The 17,812-nt window shown below is 49.1% G+C and overlaps 3 protein-coding genes across 3 annotated transcripts; 1 reads left to right on the top strand and 2 right to left on the bottom strand.

The window, feature by feature from the left end:
- Positions 1 to 3,673: 3,673 nt before the first annotated feature.
- On the bottom strand, positions 3,674 to 14,808 carry PHYSODRAFT_324087 (hypothetical protein; the record flags this gene model as incomplete). Its single annotated transcript, XM_009519770.1, has 5 exons — positions 3,674 to 3,758; positions 4,159 to 4,241; positions 14,199 to 14,415; positions 14,496 to 14,515; positions 14,590 to 14,808. 5 exons carry the CDS (start codon positions 14,806 to 14,808, stop codon positions 3,674 to 3,676), a joined length of 624 nt encoding a protein of 207 aa, XP_009518065.1.
- A 1,147-nt stretch (positions 14,809 to 15,955) lies between these two features.
- Positions 15,956 to 16,381, bottom strand: PHYSODRAFT_295442 (hypothetical protein; the record flags this gene model as incomplete). The annotated part of the gene is made up of 1 exon (XM_009519771.1): positions 15,956 to 16,381. One exon carries the CDS (start codon positions 16,379 to 16,381, stop codon positions 15,956 to 15,958), a length of 426 nt encoding a protein of 141 aa, XP_009518066.1.
- Positions 16,382 to 17,145: 764 nt separating this feature from the next.
- Positions 17,146 to 17,721, top strand: PHYSODRAFT_486298 (hypothetical protein; the record flags this gene model as incomplete). Its single annotated transcript, XM_009519772.1, has 3 exons — positions 17,146 to 17,337; positions 17,437 to 17,529; positions 17,572 to 17,721. The coding sequence occupies 3 exons, from the start codon at positions 17,146 to 17,148 to the stop codon at positions 17,719 to 17,721; spliced, it is 435 nt and encodes a 144-aa protein (XP_009518067.1).
- Between the last annotated feature and the right edge of the window lie 91 nt (positions 17,722 to 17,812).

Below are 17,812 nucleotides of genomic sequence, written 5' to 3' on the forward strand. Positions count from 1 at the left end.
ACCGTACAAAAGCTCCTCCAGGTTCTGAATGTATCGAAGTGCTGCTGTTCTTGACATCCCCAACTGGTTTGCAGCTCCTCCAATACCGTCCCCATCTTGGCCACAGCCATTACCATAGTAGATCAACAGCACAGCTAGCCCGTAGTCGAAGGTGTACTGCGTGTTTTTACCGGGGAGCCCGTACTTGCGGTAGTACAGAGGCTCCAGTAACGCCTGGAGCGTGTCAAAGGTCTCAGGCGAACAACGAACCGTCCGGCGATACGCTTTCAAGGAGCGATTGGCCTTTAGACGCGAGAAGAAGTTAGAGTGAACGACGACGACTTCTCCTGGGGGGCGTCGAATTGACCTTCCGTCTAGCTGACTCAGCACAACCACCACTGCGACCACAGTAGCAGCAATTCTTCTTCGTTGACCTCTTCTTCACTCAAGTGGGGCGCAGTGCTAGCGAACCATTGAGTCTGTAATGCTGCTCAAAACGTTCACAGAGAGTCCATCATCAGATATGTTAAAACGACGCACACTCAACATGATACGCACATTGGATGCCTTCTGGCACCGCTGCGCGCTCCTCCCCATCGTCAACAGGCACGTCATGGGCAGCAGTACTACCGGAGACGGTCATCGCGGCGTTACCATGCCCCACGTCGCTGCCTGGGGCCCTCCTCGCCATCGCGCTCTGGGTGAGTGGATCTTTGAAATAAACTAGCTCCACTATATATAAATTGGTACCACACCAATTTCTTTTCACCGAGTTATAAACCTGCAAAAGGGTACCCACTTTCTCCTTCGTGCAACATTCCGAAAACAATTTGGCTTGAATAAACAAGTGTTTTTTTTATTTGGACATCGCTCTTACCCACACTATTCACACACACCACACCTAATTCAGCATTAACTGACTTCATTCAACTACATACTCCTTTCGCTTCATCATACAATCACTTTTATCTACCACCGTTACTATCATTTCTTAACCTCGTTATTCACATTTCACCTCATATCCACCATTTAATCACATCTTTCCACCCTTCATCTTATTTCCACAATTCAACAACATCTATCTTTTTCTATATCCGATTTTACCACCATCCACATTCCCTACTGTATTATTCACGTCCAACCAAATACATCACTTCTACTTCATACACCTCATTTTGACATTTTCACACACATATTATCATATCCCTACCTATTTCCACACCCACTACCCCCATTCAACCACCACCACTTTCTCTTCTTTTTAATTAACAACCCACCTTATCTGTCACCTCCACTCTCACTTTCCAACCGCATTTACCCACGTTTTACTTCATATCCACCGTTCTACCATCGCAAACATACTTCCCACACCCCAATCGCGCATCACATACCTAATTCAACATCAACTACCTCAAATCAACCACAAACCATTTCTCTTCATCCTACAACACACTTTCTTCTACCATCTCTACACTCCTTTTTCCAATCTCACTATCCACTTGTCATTTCTTATCCACCCTATCTATCCAAACATCGCCTTTCTTTTCCCTATCCTTCAATCCACTTATCACCACAATGATATTCTCGCCCAACTTCGTTTGCTTCCCCCCATACTATTACATATAATATACTGTCCAGCCACGTCTATATTTTGCCACACACCTTGTTTACCCACTTCAGCTTTTATTGCTTTTAATTACATCCAAACAACCACTCCTTTTTTCTTTAACCTACACTCCGTTTCTCAGTGCCAATTTCAATCTTAACCCCCAACTTAAACATCATTCTACAACCTCATGTCCACCAAACAACCACTTTAATCCTCTACACACATCTGATTTGTGCACCCCACACCATTTTCCTATCAAGCAACCCATTTTCCTATCAACCACTCCCATTTAACTACCACTTTTCTCTTTCCAATCCAACAATCTATTTCTCACCACCACCTACATGAACTCTTACAAACCATTCTTTTAACTTTAACTTTGTTCCCACCAATCAACCACATATATTCTATCAGACGCATCGTTTTGAAACTCTACCTTTTTACACGAATCAACTCCATCCAACTCCCTCCTTCTTTCTACCTTACAATCTACTTCTCTTCATTGTCCACACACCCCAACCAAAACAATCACTTCCCACCACATACCCACCAATCTACCACATATATCCACCTCATTTACACATTCCATACTATCTTCCGCAATCACTCACTCCACTATAAATAATGAACTATAATATACTTCTAACTATATACTTCAGCATACCTAAACTAAATTACATTTGAGTAGATATTTTGGAATATTGTACATAATTTGGTATATTATCGACTAAAAGGTAGATGATTTGGTTTGTTAACACTGCTACCTATCAACTTATACTTACACAATGAATACTGCCACATATTCTTCATGTACTATTACGTTCACCACTTCTCATATTCTACTACACATGTATTCTATACGGATAAACTGGCGACTTCCAAAGCGTAACTGTTGTATGCCCGAAACTAGCAGCTATCAAATAATGGATAACTGACCCGACTCTGACAGATGCCAGTAGTACCATTGAAAACCCTAAACCCTACGCCCATGTTTTCACGTCTTCGTAATTAAAATTGACTCCGATCTTATTTCTATCTATTTGTTCCGTCTCTGACACTTGGGAGCAAAACAACTGAGTTCCCCGTATACGAAAACTTATATGTCCAGATTTTTAGGTCCCAGAACCGTACTGTAAACCACGGCTTGAATGCAACACCGTAAAAGCTGTCAGGACTCGACTATAGACAGTGCACAGATTAGATACACTCGCATGACACACCATCTTTAAATTGAGATTTGTATGGAAAAGGCTGCTCTTTTTTTCAAATCCCCAAATTATGCCCAAACTGGTCACATTTAGTTTTTACGCGGTAAAAACTCAGAATTTGCCAACAATTTATATAGGACGAGAACTTTTTTCGGGTGTTGCATTCAATAAGTGGTTTACGGTAAACTAGAGCGGTTAAAAATCCCTGGAAAACGGATATCTTTGATTCTATATTTACTATCATAACTGATTTATCAATGTTGGTAGTTTATTAATTATAATAAGACAAAAGTTACCAATTTTACCTCCGTTTAGTAACATGTCACTAAATCGGGGTACATATTATTACATTGTCGTTACCTATAATAATTTAATTTGGGCACTGGGACCTCGGATACATGGCAGCGGGACCCCCGGATACCTAAAATACCTACCGCTGTGGGGCCCCCGGGACCCCCGCATGCACGTGCATCCGCCCTGTAATATATATAGAAATACCCCGTAAAGCTGCATTCAGCTCCATTTAATTCTAAAACAGCGATAGAAATATCAATATTGAGAGTGAATTCGCCTTAAAATATGCGCTAAAATGGAGGCTTTCGAACATACCAGCAATTGTTGCCGGAAGCGCGCTCAGTCCATAGAGGTGGCCAAAATACAGCATTTAGCCCAGTTCCTCTCTAAAACAGTGACCAACACGTCCATAGCGCAGGTCAAACAGGTCACCAAAATCCGCCTCGATGCAGGCATTCGGGTACACTTACAACAGTAGCCGGCGACGCACTGCTGACCTTGGTCATGCCGTTGTTCGGCGACAATGGAACCGCATTTCATAGACTTCCGCAGTGCTCGCCCCGGCGAAGACGCGGTTCTCCGGTTACACGTAGTTCGTGCTGTTGAGGTTGTTGGTAGTGCCGACGTCGTTCTTTGGCGTGGACCCGTCGGCGACAACCATCCGGTACCTGGCACAAGAGCTCCTTCAGTTAATGACGGCGTTGATGAAGCTATCGCTGCCGTTGCTGCTGGAGTTGGGCTCACCGTGTAACTAGACTGAACGAGGTTTTACCTTAACCGCTCATCACCTGTCTACTGACTCGATTGAATCCGCTACTCTGATTAGCCGAGTCCGAACCCGAACCCGGCTGCGCACCGTGCGCCACGATCTGAGCTGGAATTCACCTGTGTTCCGCGGAGCGAAGTGCGCTCAAGCCTAGGATGGGCCCTTCAGGCCTGGAAGGAGATGAGTAACCCTGAACGAACTAGATCCGTGCAGGCCACCCCCGTCCTTAAGCGGGTTGAGGCCGTCAAAAACGCCTGCACGATCGTGTATGGTGTCTCGCCTCGCCTAGGCCCTGAACGCACATCGAATTCGTGTACCCGGAGCTCAGCCACCCCAGTGAAGTCGCGTACATGGTGGCCAGACCGCTGGCCACCTGGATGAAGTCCTGCCAAGTTCCCCACAACTAGGTGAAGAGTCAACCTACTCTTGGCCGCAAGGCCTTGAGTATGGTTTCAGTCTTGGGCGCAAGTTGCCTTTGGTCACAGACCTTGGACGCACTGCGTTCAGGCCTGCTGACTCTGAAACCATGTTTCAAGGGTTGGGGTGAAGGGAACCTTGGTCGCATGCGGCCAAGGTCTTCCAAGAACCAATCGTGCACAATGACACGGGCAGATTGAAGCTGGGAAAGAATCCAGCGTCAGCAGTTCCAGTATACTCAAGTCGAGATATTCGCGACGCCTGGTGAAGAACGCTACGAGAGAGATACCTTTACACAAAGCCTAACGATGCTATCGCTTTACACCTAGACGTAAACGGTTTCACTGAGCTCGTCACAACCGACGCAGCTCTTGCGCTAGGAGATAACACTGCTAGTGGAATCGGTGCTGCTGCTGTCAGTTGAGGGGCTACTGTCGCCACTGGTAGTGGAGCAGGTCTCGCTATCGGAGGGTCGTGGAGCTCCGTGGAGGGGTGGCAGGTCTTGATTGCAAAATGTCCGTGATTGTTGTAAGTACTCTAGCGTTCGGTGACGAGTTCCCTCGCTCCTCCAGGTAATCAGCGCTTATGCTGTGTCCTCATCAGACTCGACCTCCATTGGTACGAGTGGATGCGACCTGTGACTCGTCATTGAGTTGAGGTACTCCGTAATGGCCGGTACTGTTGTAGAGGTCGTCGCGTCGCCATCGGGATTCGGAGCAGCGCAGGTTTTGATTTCCTTCCCAGATTACCTTTCACTATAAAGAGTCCGACCGGCAGGTTGGAGTTGTGGAACTTCTGCCAACAGGTCCACGTTACATTTGGACAGCACCATAGCTCTGATCTTCGGGTGACTACGCTACAGACGGACACGGAATGTGTATGGCAGTAGTCTCAGTCTGGTATCGTCCCATCCAGCGGTATACAATACAGCGTCTTCGGTTACTCTGCTTGTCAGCGTAAACCTGTCTTGACGACACTGATGAGCACAATATTTTTGTGCTCGCTGTTACTTGACCACCGTGTAGATGTGACGGAGTCGCTACGGGGGCTGTAGCGTAAGACTCGTCGGGGGTACTGCGGCCGTAGAGAACATACGGCCTTGGCTTGGGGCATGCACACTACCCATCAATGAGTTCACCAACTAATTCCGTCATAAATGTTACGTGAGGCCCGCGCGCGGTGGATTCCGGCGTGGCCAAGCGCCTGGTCAGGAAAGCATTTGACCGGGCAATGTCGATCAGGGCGAGAGCAAGTTACTTATGCCACCACTTGAAGCTATGGTCGTCTGTAATGAAGAAAAAAAAGTTCTAACAGCTGGTTCAATTTGTCCACCCCTTGCATGTTGCGGCTGTACTCCTTGACAAACCTAGGTGCTGGGAATTCTTGGGCCACCCTTCTAACTGTAGGTACTACTGCTGACACACTGTTGACACTGTGAAGACATCCGCATTGGACGCCGCTACCATTACATGCTCTCGGGACACTGCCTGACGCATATCACCGGGTGCACACTTGTCATCTTTGTCGAGCATGGTGTGGCTGAAAAGGGCTTGCTGTTCATGTGGATGGTACCGTGCGCGTACAATCCTTCAGGCGTAGGCCCTGTAGTAGTTGCACAGGTGCATGGTAGTTGTTCATAATGCCCACTCGGTTTGAGCCGAAAATTGGCTGCACCACTTCGAGAACATGCTGGCGGATTTTCGATCCCTCTTTGAGCTCCTGGCTCAGCGCACGTACCTCCTCGGTGCCGAAAACCGCCTACAATGCTGTTGCGATTGCAGAGCAGCTTATAACGTAGCGCAATCCAAGTTGAGGAGAACCATACCATGTAGAGCCTGAAATGGCCAGTGGGTTTAGTCGGGTTGACAATCGATAATGTGGCAGTCCTGCCGCGAACGCCATGCCACGGCTCTCCCTACGACAACGTACTTGTCGCCGGTAACCTTAAATAAGTTCAGGAGAGGTCGAATCCGGGCGGCAACATCCTGAGCAAGGTTTGTTGGAGTCGCGTTGAAGCAAAACATCACTGTAGTAGTTTGGACCGGTTCAGCCGCATAACATCGTCTAATGACGCTGTTGTTCTGCCAAAAATTCCATCTTTAGGGACCCCCAGTAGTTTGCATACTCTCCTGTGTCGTTTAGACCATGAAGATTAATATGCCTAGGAAAGTCATCAATTTACTCATCGTGATTTGTTTTTTGTGATCTTGATGTGATCAATGTTATCCGTTCGTTTCATGCAGCACCTGCTGCCAGAAGTACAGCGGGAGATACGCAAAATAGCTGACACTAGCGAAGTGTTCGAAAAAGGGGCGATATTCTGGTCGAATATACGTTGACCCATCATCGGATCGCTTAGATCCTCGTCAATTCCATCCGATCTGCGCAGTCCCAACCTTATCCCTGATGCCTTTCTCTCGATTTTCAATCGCCCTTGATTTTTCTGTTGATCGGTATTGTCGCCATTCTCGGAGCCCAAATCTTGTTACACGCTTCTCCACAATTACGGTCACCAAATCAGGTTGAAGGACAGCGAAAGTAGGCACGTCAGATAGAGGCAGACAAGAAACGATGGGCTTAGCGAGCCGTAGTAGGGAATAGTGAGTACCAAGGAGATAGAGTAGGGTTAGGACCTAGTCCCAACGTTTCTCTGAAACACAATGCCATCCCGGGTTATCCAAGCTCCCAGATGATCCACCAAGCACCGGCAAGTCGCCACACCCCATATAACGCGACCCCGCAGCGCTCAGAACGAAGGCACATTAAACGCATACCGTTTGGGGGGGGGCTGATAGCGCGCCACCAAGACGAAAGATGCACTGATCCAATACTGATCCGATAGCCGTGTACAAGACCCGCGTCGGTTCGATAAAGCTATGTACTAGCCCTCGAAACGCCGGTCCGATAACTCCACGCTTCCAAGCAGCAACCGGCACCCTACGACAAGAACATACCTATCCCCCCAACACACACTCAAAATCCTGCAAATACTTGGGCCAGTATTATGAAGATACGCTACTTACAATACCGGGAACTAGTTCGACGCGATCACGAATTGGACGCGACTTTGTTCGAGGACAAACTTGCGGTTTTCCATAAGGGCGCTACTTCACAAAAAACGTAATCTACCAATTGTTCAGCTTTGTAGCTTGTGATTTCCTGGACCCCTACACACAAACCAGCGAGAGGAACGGCCGAAAATGGGCTCTTTTGGGCATGAAGAATCCTAGATCAATGATTTTGGGATCGTGAATGCCTAAAACAAGCCGCTTTGAGGATCCTAAAGTAACCTGGGATGAATGTTTATCCGTGGCAGGCCTGGACAAGTTTGCAGAGTACCCAAGCCCGATATTGAGGGGGCGTCTGGGTGGGTGTGGAGGGAAGGGGGGGGGCGTTAAAGGGTAACTCAGATCTCTGCATATATATGCATCGCAGTGAGATTAGCAATGGGACCGCTACACGCGAATTCAGGCTGTCCTGTCTATGCAAATTATACCGATTTTGTAGAGAACTGCGTCCGTTTGAGACTTGGGGCGAGTACTCTAATCTCACACATATACATAGACGAGTCCAACATCTTACGTTAGTAACACCAAAATGTAAATCAGGTAAAACCTAGGGGAAATCCAGTTTGGGGTCCGTAATTTAAAACTAATTCGGTTTGGGGTCCGTTCAAATCAGAAGGCGTAATCTTTGGCGTAAAATTGAAAACCTACCGTGTTTTGAAAACAATATACGGCTAATGCACAACAATACTGTATCGTACACCCCCTATTACCGATATGCACCCTGTGTGCGATCTATATTGTGATGTAGCATGTATATTATTGCAATTAACGCACCGCATGGAACATCTCGACGTGTCTACCGAACCTAGCGATTGATACTTGCTGCTCCTGTGATGCATGAAGATATGAATGTCACCGTGCTCCTTTCTCATGCACTTGGGCCCCTAGTCCTCTGACACCGCCCTCTTGTCCAGCCGTCCACACAGCTGTTGTACCGCAGGCAATCCTCCTTGGAATCTGCAGAACCTGTTCGCCTGAAACCTCAGCCATCAGAGCAACTACATGGACAAACGAAGAAGGGGGGGCAATGCGATGCGTACTTACAAAATAATCGTCGGTGGCAACAGCACCGACGAGCGTTGTTTGGACAGGAACTTGCGCCGGAAGCTGATTCTTTTGTTGTCTCTGCAGGGGGGGGTCTAAACTAAGATAACCTCAGCCGTCCAATCCTGTAAATTAGTAATAGAAATAGAAATGGACATAGAAGCGCAGTGTTAACGGACGAAAATCTTCGCCCTGCCGATAAGGGAGGCGTGAGTAGATAGAGAGTCAAAGGTTTTTTTTTTGAGGAAGAAGAGATTGCGACTCTTGTGGTGTCTCCGCCCAGCTCACCAAGCACTCTACGCATATGCAGCACGCCGCTAGCGGTCCACCAATGCAATATCAAAAGGCGAAAGCAAGGTATGGCAAGTGAGATTAGACTTCTCAACTAAGTCCGATTCTGTAGGCTATCCGTTACGTTTTAGTCATAGGATACATACGGGGCACAACTTACGGGAAGGTACTGTGTACGGTAAGGCCATAGGGTTCGAATAAGGTACATTTCATAATCATAAGTACACATACCCTCTTGGAAATTTTCAAAACACGGTAGGTTTTCAATTTTACGCCAAAGATTACGCCTTCTGATTTGAACGGACCCCAAACCGAATTAGTTTTAAATTACGGACCCCAAACCGCCCTAAAAACTACTATAAAATGTATAATTGATAAAAGTCATTTAGAATATATTATTAATATCTTTTTTACAAAATGAAACTTATACGGAGATGGAGGTTACGGAGATCGAAGGTGAGTAACACGTAAACAGTGTCCGATTAGAAATACAGTTCTGCAGACATACAGTAGCAGCCATCGGCCCATTTTAAAATAGTCGGTATATAAATACTTTTTTCTGAGTGGCCTTAAAATAGTCCCGGTAGTTGCTGTGGGAATGGCCATTCGTCCAGATTCCGCGATAATAGAGAACTACCACTCATGAACCCTCTGATCGCTTTCCGATACCCCCATTTCCTAAGACTGTCTACGGGTCTTAAGGCAGAATACGACTGAGTCCTTTACGCCTGGAATCCCAAACAGGGTGTCGATGTCGCCAAGGCCCACCACAGAAAGAACCGAGCTGGGGCCGTAGGTCAGCGTGACTTCAATTGTGACCGAAACTAAAGTACTCAAACCTACCGTGGCTTTTGTGGCGAGTAATCTGCGCGACCCAACCGCGGAACCAGTAAGATCGGCTGTCAGGTGAAAACTCGATTGAAGACCGTAGTCTAGCAAAGCACTTATGAGCAGTGAAAGGTGGTGCACATGGTAGATTCGCTTCGTCATGGACGCCCTCCATCCTAAGATTTCAGTATTTACCCGGGTCACAGGAAGCGTGATATGTTGCGACTCAGGGTACATTGATAGAGTACTACTGACTTAGTTGCGCCCCCAACAGTAGTTAAGATTGCACCATAGGTGAACGTGGCTACCCTTGGCCACGCTGACCCCAGAACGTCAATCATAGTGAAAGCTGTTTCAAATACGAAGGGAGCAGAACGGCGAGAATTGTTGTCCGACAGCACATCAACAGAAACCCTGTGAAAATAACCGGGAATCACAGGTTTTTCTCCAGGTAGACGTTATTCCTGATATGTCTAAACTGGGCTACCTGTTTGATCCCACCCTGAAATAAAAGATTTCTACACATGGAATAGCAACATGTTGATCCTCGCGTGCACATATAAGACCAGCGGGTACGACCTTCCGTTATTGAACACCATCACAATGACAAAGATAAACACTGTTCTACTCGTCGCGCAGTGTTGGCTTCCAGGAGAGAAAGAGGAAGTCTTTTATCTGGGTGATGGAGCAACTCAAAGGAATGATGGAATCATATGGAATATCTTAGACATCTAAGCAGACCGTGCAGTAGTCTACATGGGCGCGCTTGACCTCAAATTTCCTTATATGTCATCGCTCGTACACACATGAATCGAAATGTCTTAGCGAGGACTAGGACCAGTTTGCATCACCTGTTCTTGGCCAAGCCAAGTACACCGTTGCAACAGACCAATTAATAGAGATCTGCTACGATTGCGTTGCCTCTCCAACGGAAGTCGACTTTGAAGAGCGTAGTAATAAGATCGGGACTCCCAGTGTGGAAACCATTGGTGGAAGTATCAGGAGAAACCGGTGCTATTACCTGCCCTTTGGCTACCGCGACACTTCACCTGTATAGGGTACGCATTCAAAGTGTAAAGGTGGCCTTGTGCGGGGGCTTTCGTACAGCTTTCAAGAAGCTCCTCCCCTGGTGGTAGAAATGTATTCAGCCTTGCAGTTGAACGTGACGTTGGCAAAATCTCGCCTAAACATCACGACGAACGATACGCGATTTTGTTGTGATATTTGTAAGTCGGTATGCGCTAAACAAAACCGTAGAGTTGTGGAAGTCCGCACAGCAAGTCGTGCCTAATAAGGAAACTATGGAGAGTTATACATGAATCTTCGGTAGACTTGTATTCACGACCTATGATACGAGGCGGTTCCCAGAAATTTGTCGAAGATGTGCCGTCACCTCTGTGACTTGGAGTTTGTATCGGATGCTGATTGGTGGATGACTTGGATACGGCGCGGCTGTACCCGTGTGACACGGATGGCGACTGTGGGAGAGAAGTGATTTCTCGGGATGAATCCAGCGCCTGACCCCAGATGGGCCGAACTGGCTGGAAGTGTGAATCCTGGGAGTACACGCCCAGGATTTCAGAAGAACACTCAGTCCAGCCGCGGACTTTCCCTTACGATGAGTGCCTAAAGTCTGGCGGAAAGTGTCTCTGGCGAAAGTATCCCAGAGTACACCATATCTTGCTGTGGCTCGGAGTGCCCCAGAGGATCAAATTACCCTGCGCATCAACCCCCTACCACCACGATCATGCGCAGGAGGCCGCTAAACCCGCTAAAAACTTGAATTTGTGGAGATACACGTGAGTCTGTGACGTAGCAGACTTGTTACCCAGAGTGCCGCACGATGACCCAGAGTTCACCTCCCTGAGTGCAGGTGACCCAGAGTTCCAAATATGATTCTCTGGGTTTGGACCATAAATCCAGACTCTCTATACTGAACTTAAGTGTTTCCCGAGCCAACACCCAAGAATCCCCACAGTTCCCCACGATTCCTCAGAATTCCCAGGATTTCAGAAGATGACCCTGAGTGTCACCTGGTTTTCAGGGATTCGAGTCAGTTCGAAGCCAGTCTGCAATCAAATGATGCGTGACCTTGAAGAACCGTCATGGATGCACAGACTGGATACTTTCGAGGAGTCGAGAGGGAGTCCTGCACCATACTAGACCAAGTCCAAGGACCCACATTTGGCACTTTCGACGCCGTGCGACAATGGAATCGCAAGTCGATCGCAAGTTTGGACCGCTGAACCCAAGGTATACTCAAGACAAGACATTTGACCCCAAGCACAGTGAACAGAAGATATTTCCCCGAAGAAGAATGCAGAAGAGAAACAAGTAAGAGAGAGAGAAGTAGCTGATAAAAGACAAACAGAGTTTAATTTTCCCTGTACTGCGCAAGTGACTTCGGCCAAGCCTGCCGACGGAAATCCGGAGGACCCTAGACAGGACGCTAAGGTCACATCAACGGCGAAGGACAGCCGTCTGTGTGGACTCCATCAACTCAAGTCCAGTTAGGTGGGGACCAGCGACGGCCTTGAGCTTCCTGGAGTGATCCATCTATTCCATATCCTAGTTGGGTCACTTGCTGTGCTCGTGGTAGCCCATTTCATATTATTTCAGAGGGTATTCTCGGGTGCTAGGTAGTTGTCTCCAGGGTTTGTATAGACCGCTTGTGTGAAGGGAAGGTAACCGGTAGTGATTGCATTTTCCTCCTTTATTGGGGGTGGTGCGCGTTTGTGTGAGTCTCAGGGGAGCTAGGCCCCTGAATTTCAGACTCGAGTGAGCCTAGTGTGATTGTGACCCACCGTCCAAGGGTCCAAAAGAATAAGTGACGGCTAGTTGTAGTGTTTGTATACTCTGTATTTGTTGGTTTTATCGCGCTAGGAGGGCATTTGGGTAAGGTATCTTCTGAGTTCCAAGTCCCGGAGTTGACTGAAATCCTGGACCCTGAATACGTGATATTCTGGGTTTTGGGGGATCTGATTCTCTGGGTTTGTCTTTGGTGTGGAGGTGCGTTCTGAATTAGACGTGCACTTCCGCACTTCTTCGAGGCTACATTTACGACCGGTGGAGTGCCGTTCCATCGAAGACAAAAGAGCCGACAGGGATTACACAAGGTACCCACGCCAACCAAGGAGTGTGATTTCCAGGATTTAAAGCTTTGCGGCTGCGAATCTCTGGGTCTACCTTCTCGCCGTTGACTCTCAAGTCGATTCTCTGGGTCTACACACTGAGATTCCGTCTTGGGCTGCGCTATACGAACCCCCCTGGGCGATAAAGGTTTCATCGGCCTCGCCTCACCTATCGCAATTATCCAGTCGGAGCGAAAGGCAAAGTTGCGGGTTCAGCAATTCCACAAGCTCTGATAAACGGCGCGGACACTTAAAGGAATCTGCTTTGATAATATTAGAACCCGTTCCACCAGGCCAAACTAACTAAGCGTAGAAAAATTCAGAAGCAAAATCCGCGCTGTATCGGGAACAGCACGCAAACAAACTTATAGCGAGCGTGTTGATCTTAACAACCCAGTGTGAGACCTCCCCCGGCACCAAGACCACCGACATCGTTCACTGATCTACTACATTCCAGCACAAATTCAGAATTCCCGGTCCTCCCGGCTATGCGGAACCTGCATGTACAAGAGAGCGCATCGGTCCAGCTGCACCCAGTCTTATTGCATTCACAAACATGGGGACATCCTGGTCGCAGACTATTTTGGATAGGGTTGCCAACAACTCGACCAAACATGTAAAGGGTAATCACCTTGTTAAAGCATTTTGTTCTAATAAAACCCTTTGTAAGTACTACACTGGAATAACGAACGAGGCGACTGAGCCTCATCCCATGTGTGCTCGCGAAATCGCCGTTGGGTCTTGCGCGAAGCTCGAGCTGGCTCAGGTTCAGCGATGCGACGATGCAGGCGCTGAGCAAGAGACATACTCACCAAGATCCCATGGATGACCCTCCAACATAATAGCAACATTCTCCACCGAGTCAATCGTTTGCTTCTTTGCCTTGGAGAGCTGCCGTAATAATCGACGGCATTTTTGGCGGTATGTTCGAGAGTGTTTCCGGCGGGTGATCCGCTTGGAACGCAAGCATCCAGCACGAACGCCCTGCTTGAGCATATCCCACGCGCGTGCTGTGTCGGTAGAGCTGTGATCTCCATCCGCGAGCCAATCACAGATCTATGGTGCCGTGAACGGAGGCATCAACCGTATGCCGGCACCGGGTAAATACGGTCATTTTTATCTAGTCGCACAGGATTGGACGGTGGACGTAGGTGCAGCAACACTCTATCATGATCACTCAGCGACCCATTGTAACGGTGGGTACCACCGTAACGCAGGCGCAGAGCCGTACAGCGATCGATTTTGCTTGTGGCAACTCCACCCTCCACAATGTATATGTAGGTGTGATACGCGTGATGGAGGGCGTTGGTCCGTGCGGGATCAGTGTGCGCCGGCATTGCCAATCGCAGGCAGTCGGATAGGCCCCAGTGCTTGAGGAGCTTTCTGAGAGCCGGAGAGTCATGTGTGCTTGGTAGATGGCGGTACGCGCGGTCCAAAACTGGTTCAAGAGTGCAGTTAAAGTCTCCTCTAAGAACGCCGATATAGCCATCGCGCACGAAAGCTGCAGCACCTCCCAAAGAACTGTTCACGTTCGTCTCGGTCAGTCGGTGCGTAGATGTTTACCAAAGGGGCACGTTGACTGCCGAAGGTACCCGTGATGGCGACGAGTCGGGACGACCATTTATCTCTCCACAGCGCATTTGGATCTGAGAAGGCGCCGTGGGGGATAGATAAGGATAGCTGTACCCCCTTGACTGTCTTGTGCCAGTCTCCGAAGTGATAACGACAGATACTGCGATCCCACACGAAATCCCCATCGTTGCGCATGTTCCCGGAACGTCTGGTCAATTACATTCACGCCCACATGCGTCTCCTAACATCCGGTCGGCCGTGCTCACTGTGTTCAGCCAGCTTACTTACCCAAACAGCATGTTTTGCCGCTGTTACACCGAAGCCACGTACAGTTTGTGTCCGAAACCCAACAAGGGTTACACGCACAAGTGGCTATAGTCACCATCTCCACGTAGTCGTCCTCGAAGTCAACGGCATCGTTGACTACAGAAGAACCTTCGAGGACAATCTCTGGCTGAGTTGTCCCCGCCGCAGCCTTGGCAGCAAGAGCGTCACGCTTTGCTTTGTGACGCTCGCGATACTGGGGGATAGAGAGAGTCTCTATCCCGGCAGAGGACTTCTCCTCTGCTGCAGCGTCGGTCTTCTTCTGAGGCGAGCTCATTGCGGAATGAGCTCGAGTTTTCTTTCTCCCAACGTGAAGAATTGACGAATGGTCAATTTCCTGATTGACGTGCCGTGACTCGGCGCGTCAAACCTTGAGGGGGGATGGTGTAACAGGGTTACACGCACAAGTGGCCACAGGCACTTGTAACTCTAACAGACACGACGTCTGTTAGAGGTTCGAAAGACTTTCTCGACCTTGGTGTTGACACACCAAAGGCTACATACATTTACGACCGCCACGACGGGTGGTCCATAGAGACTTAGGATTCCTATTGGCTGAGAGCAGCATCTTTTAGCCAATGAGCGACATGCATAGCGTTGGAATTCTGCCAACCAGCCGTTGGCAGATTCCCAGTTTAGAATATTACATTTAGAGGAAGTCAGAAACATAAAACAAAAATAGCAGTTCTCATTTTAACCCAAAATCATTATTTGGATCGTTTATTTAGATTAATCTATACTCGGAGGCCCGAGTATAATTAACTCTAAGTTAAACTAAGCTACGCTTCCTCACATACACGCGTACACGTGTAAGCTAAAGTAGTGAGCCAAAGTAGGCCCATTACAAGGCCCCTGAGGGCCCTTAATTGCGGAAGGGCCTGGAGACGATAGCGGCAGCAGGTGTGTCACTCTTGTCTATCCACGTTTGCCCCGCTGATACTTGAAGCACTGCGCTCCAATCTTCGAGCTCGAGAATGCCGTGACATAGTACCCGAACACTAGGAAACTCGTGATACCCCACACTACGAGCACCTGTGGGTGCCCTGCCCATCGGAGAAGTGGACCATGTACTGACGACGTAAGGTAGTACAGGAAGAAGAGCCCATCCGTCTGCTTCGAGGCCTGTTCCGTTCTCGCGACATCGCTCCATTCCAACTGCCGTGCGTCTTAATCGTGCCCAGCGCGGACCGTCATCCGTCAAAGCGTGCCTAGTCCTTTGTTGGTAGCGTTGTGCCACGCAACACAAAAGTCTATCGCCTCTTGACTGATGGAGTTGTCATGCATAAGGCGCCATATAGCGTCTGTCTGCTCTCGGTATACTTCCACCTCGCCCCTCTTAACTAGCTGTTCAAACTCCCACTGTTTTGTCTCTAACTCCGGATACGGTAGGAAGGCGAAAAGATGGCGAAGAGCAGTGATGTTGCTCAACAACCACTTCGAGGGTTACTGCGTCTGAGAGTGGGAGGAATCTGCAGCCGGGTCTGGTACAACGAGCACCACGCCGCGAATGCTTCCATGTTAGCGGCCGCGAAAAGCTTGTGCTGAGCGTAGTCATCGGGATCAATCTCTTCGCCCGCCTGGGCTCGAAGTAGGTGAAAGTAAGCGTGCTCAACCACTTCGCCAGTAGATACACGGTGGTGGCGCCTCGGCAACGCGATGTCCATGTCCGTCCCGTCTTGGCTGGCGTGAGAACCACTCGCATATCCGTCAATACCAATTGCCTCTTGCAGCAGTTTGCCTTCGGAGGCTACGGTCTCGTCAAGACCAGCTTCATCATCATATCCGACAGCGTCAAGTGTCGCGATGCCCAAGCGGGCGTGGACGATGTCCATTCGATCCCGCATGGGCATCCGTTTAATGAGCACGGCGTTAACGTTGTCAACGTTGGCGAGTTTGTTGAGCGACTCTGTCTTCCTCTGGCAGCACAGAATTCACCGAGTCCTTCCGGGCATACGAGTCTGATGCCGACGCTGCGTAGCTGGGATCCCCTTCTGCTCTCCATTTAGGGCCTGGTCGGGGAATAATCGTCTCAGTCTCGCTCGTCTCCGGTAAGCCTACCCCTAAGGTGAACCGAGCCGATTTGGTCGGTTGGCTGGAGACCGTCTTAGTTTTGGTGTGTCAAGCCGCTCGACTCATCACCATCACACTCGAGAACTCGCAGCCATGGAACGCACCCTTACTGCTCCACCTGTGGGCGGCGCTGAAGCTGAAGACGCTGCTGAGAGAAGCGTAAGCGGCACGGACCCCAACGGGAGCGGCGTCGAGAGAGCACCCGGAGGCCGTGGTGGTCGCGGGGCAGGTCGCGGTAGTCGTGGAGGACGAGGAGATTCGACCAGGCCAGCTGCATCATGGAGCGATGATGATGTGAGCGAGTTCTTTCGCCTCCGTTACGCAGAGTTAGCTGACAACTTCAAGAACCCGAAGGACACCAAGCGCATCAAATATGCGTGGGCCGTCTTAGCATCAACACTCTCTGTTAACCAGAGCAAAGTGTTCACTGACCAGCAGTGTCAATCTAAGGTAAATATCTACAATGTGAAAATATATATCGGAATGAGCCACTACTAAGTTATTAATCATGATGTGCGGTGAATATTTTTTAAAGATGAAGAACATGAAGCAAAAGTGGGCGACTGCGCGGGAAGCAGAAGGTCGAACTGGCAACGACGGACCCGTGCGGCGCCCAAATCACTACTCCATCATGAAAGACTACTGGGGTGATGCGACGCGGATGAACAACCGACCGCATATTAGCACGGAGGACCCGGATACAACTGCTGCTGCTGGTGACGCTGCGAGCGCCGACGTCGCTGCCTTCGTCACGCCTGCCTCACCTCCCCCTCCTCAATCTCCAACGCCCCGCACCATGTCTGGCTCCACGGGGTCGTCTAATAAGCGACAGAAGCGCACCCAGGGGGGGCGTGTGGAGGCGGGTTTGAGTGCGGTTGCTAAAGGGTTTAGCGAAGGGCTAGAAGCTTTGGGCCAAGGACTTGCTACAGTCCGAAATGGGGGTGCCGAAGACATTGCAGCTGCTGTGCAGCAACAGACCGGGCTGTTCCGCGAGCAAAGTGAGCGGGCTCATGCCCAAACCGAGCAACTCTTGTCGGAAATGCAAGCTCAGAGCGAGCGACTTCGAGTGCAGAATGAAACGATTCGAGAGCTACTGGATTTGATCCGCCGCGACCATTAAAATCTAGCTACACACGTTTTCTAGACTAGCTCAAAAGCTTCGGTAAAAGCCAAAATGGACTCACGTTTTCTCGAACCAACATCTCTTAGAA

The sequence above is a fragment of the Phytophthora sojae genome, assembly GCF_000149755.1.
Source record: "Phytophthora sojae unplaced genomic scaffold PHYSOscaffold_2, whole genome shotgun sequence".
Taxonomy (NCBI): Eukaryota; Oomycota; class Peronosporomycetes; order Peronosporales; family Peronosporaceae; genus Phytophthora; species Phytophthora sojae.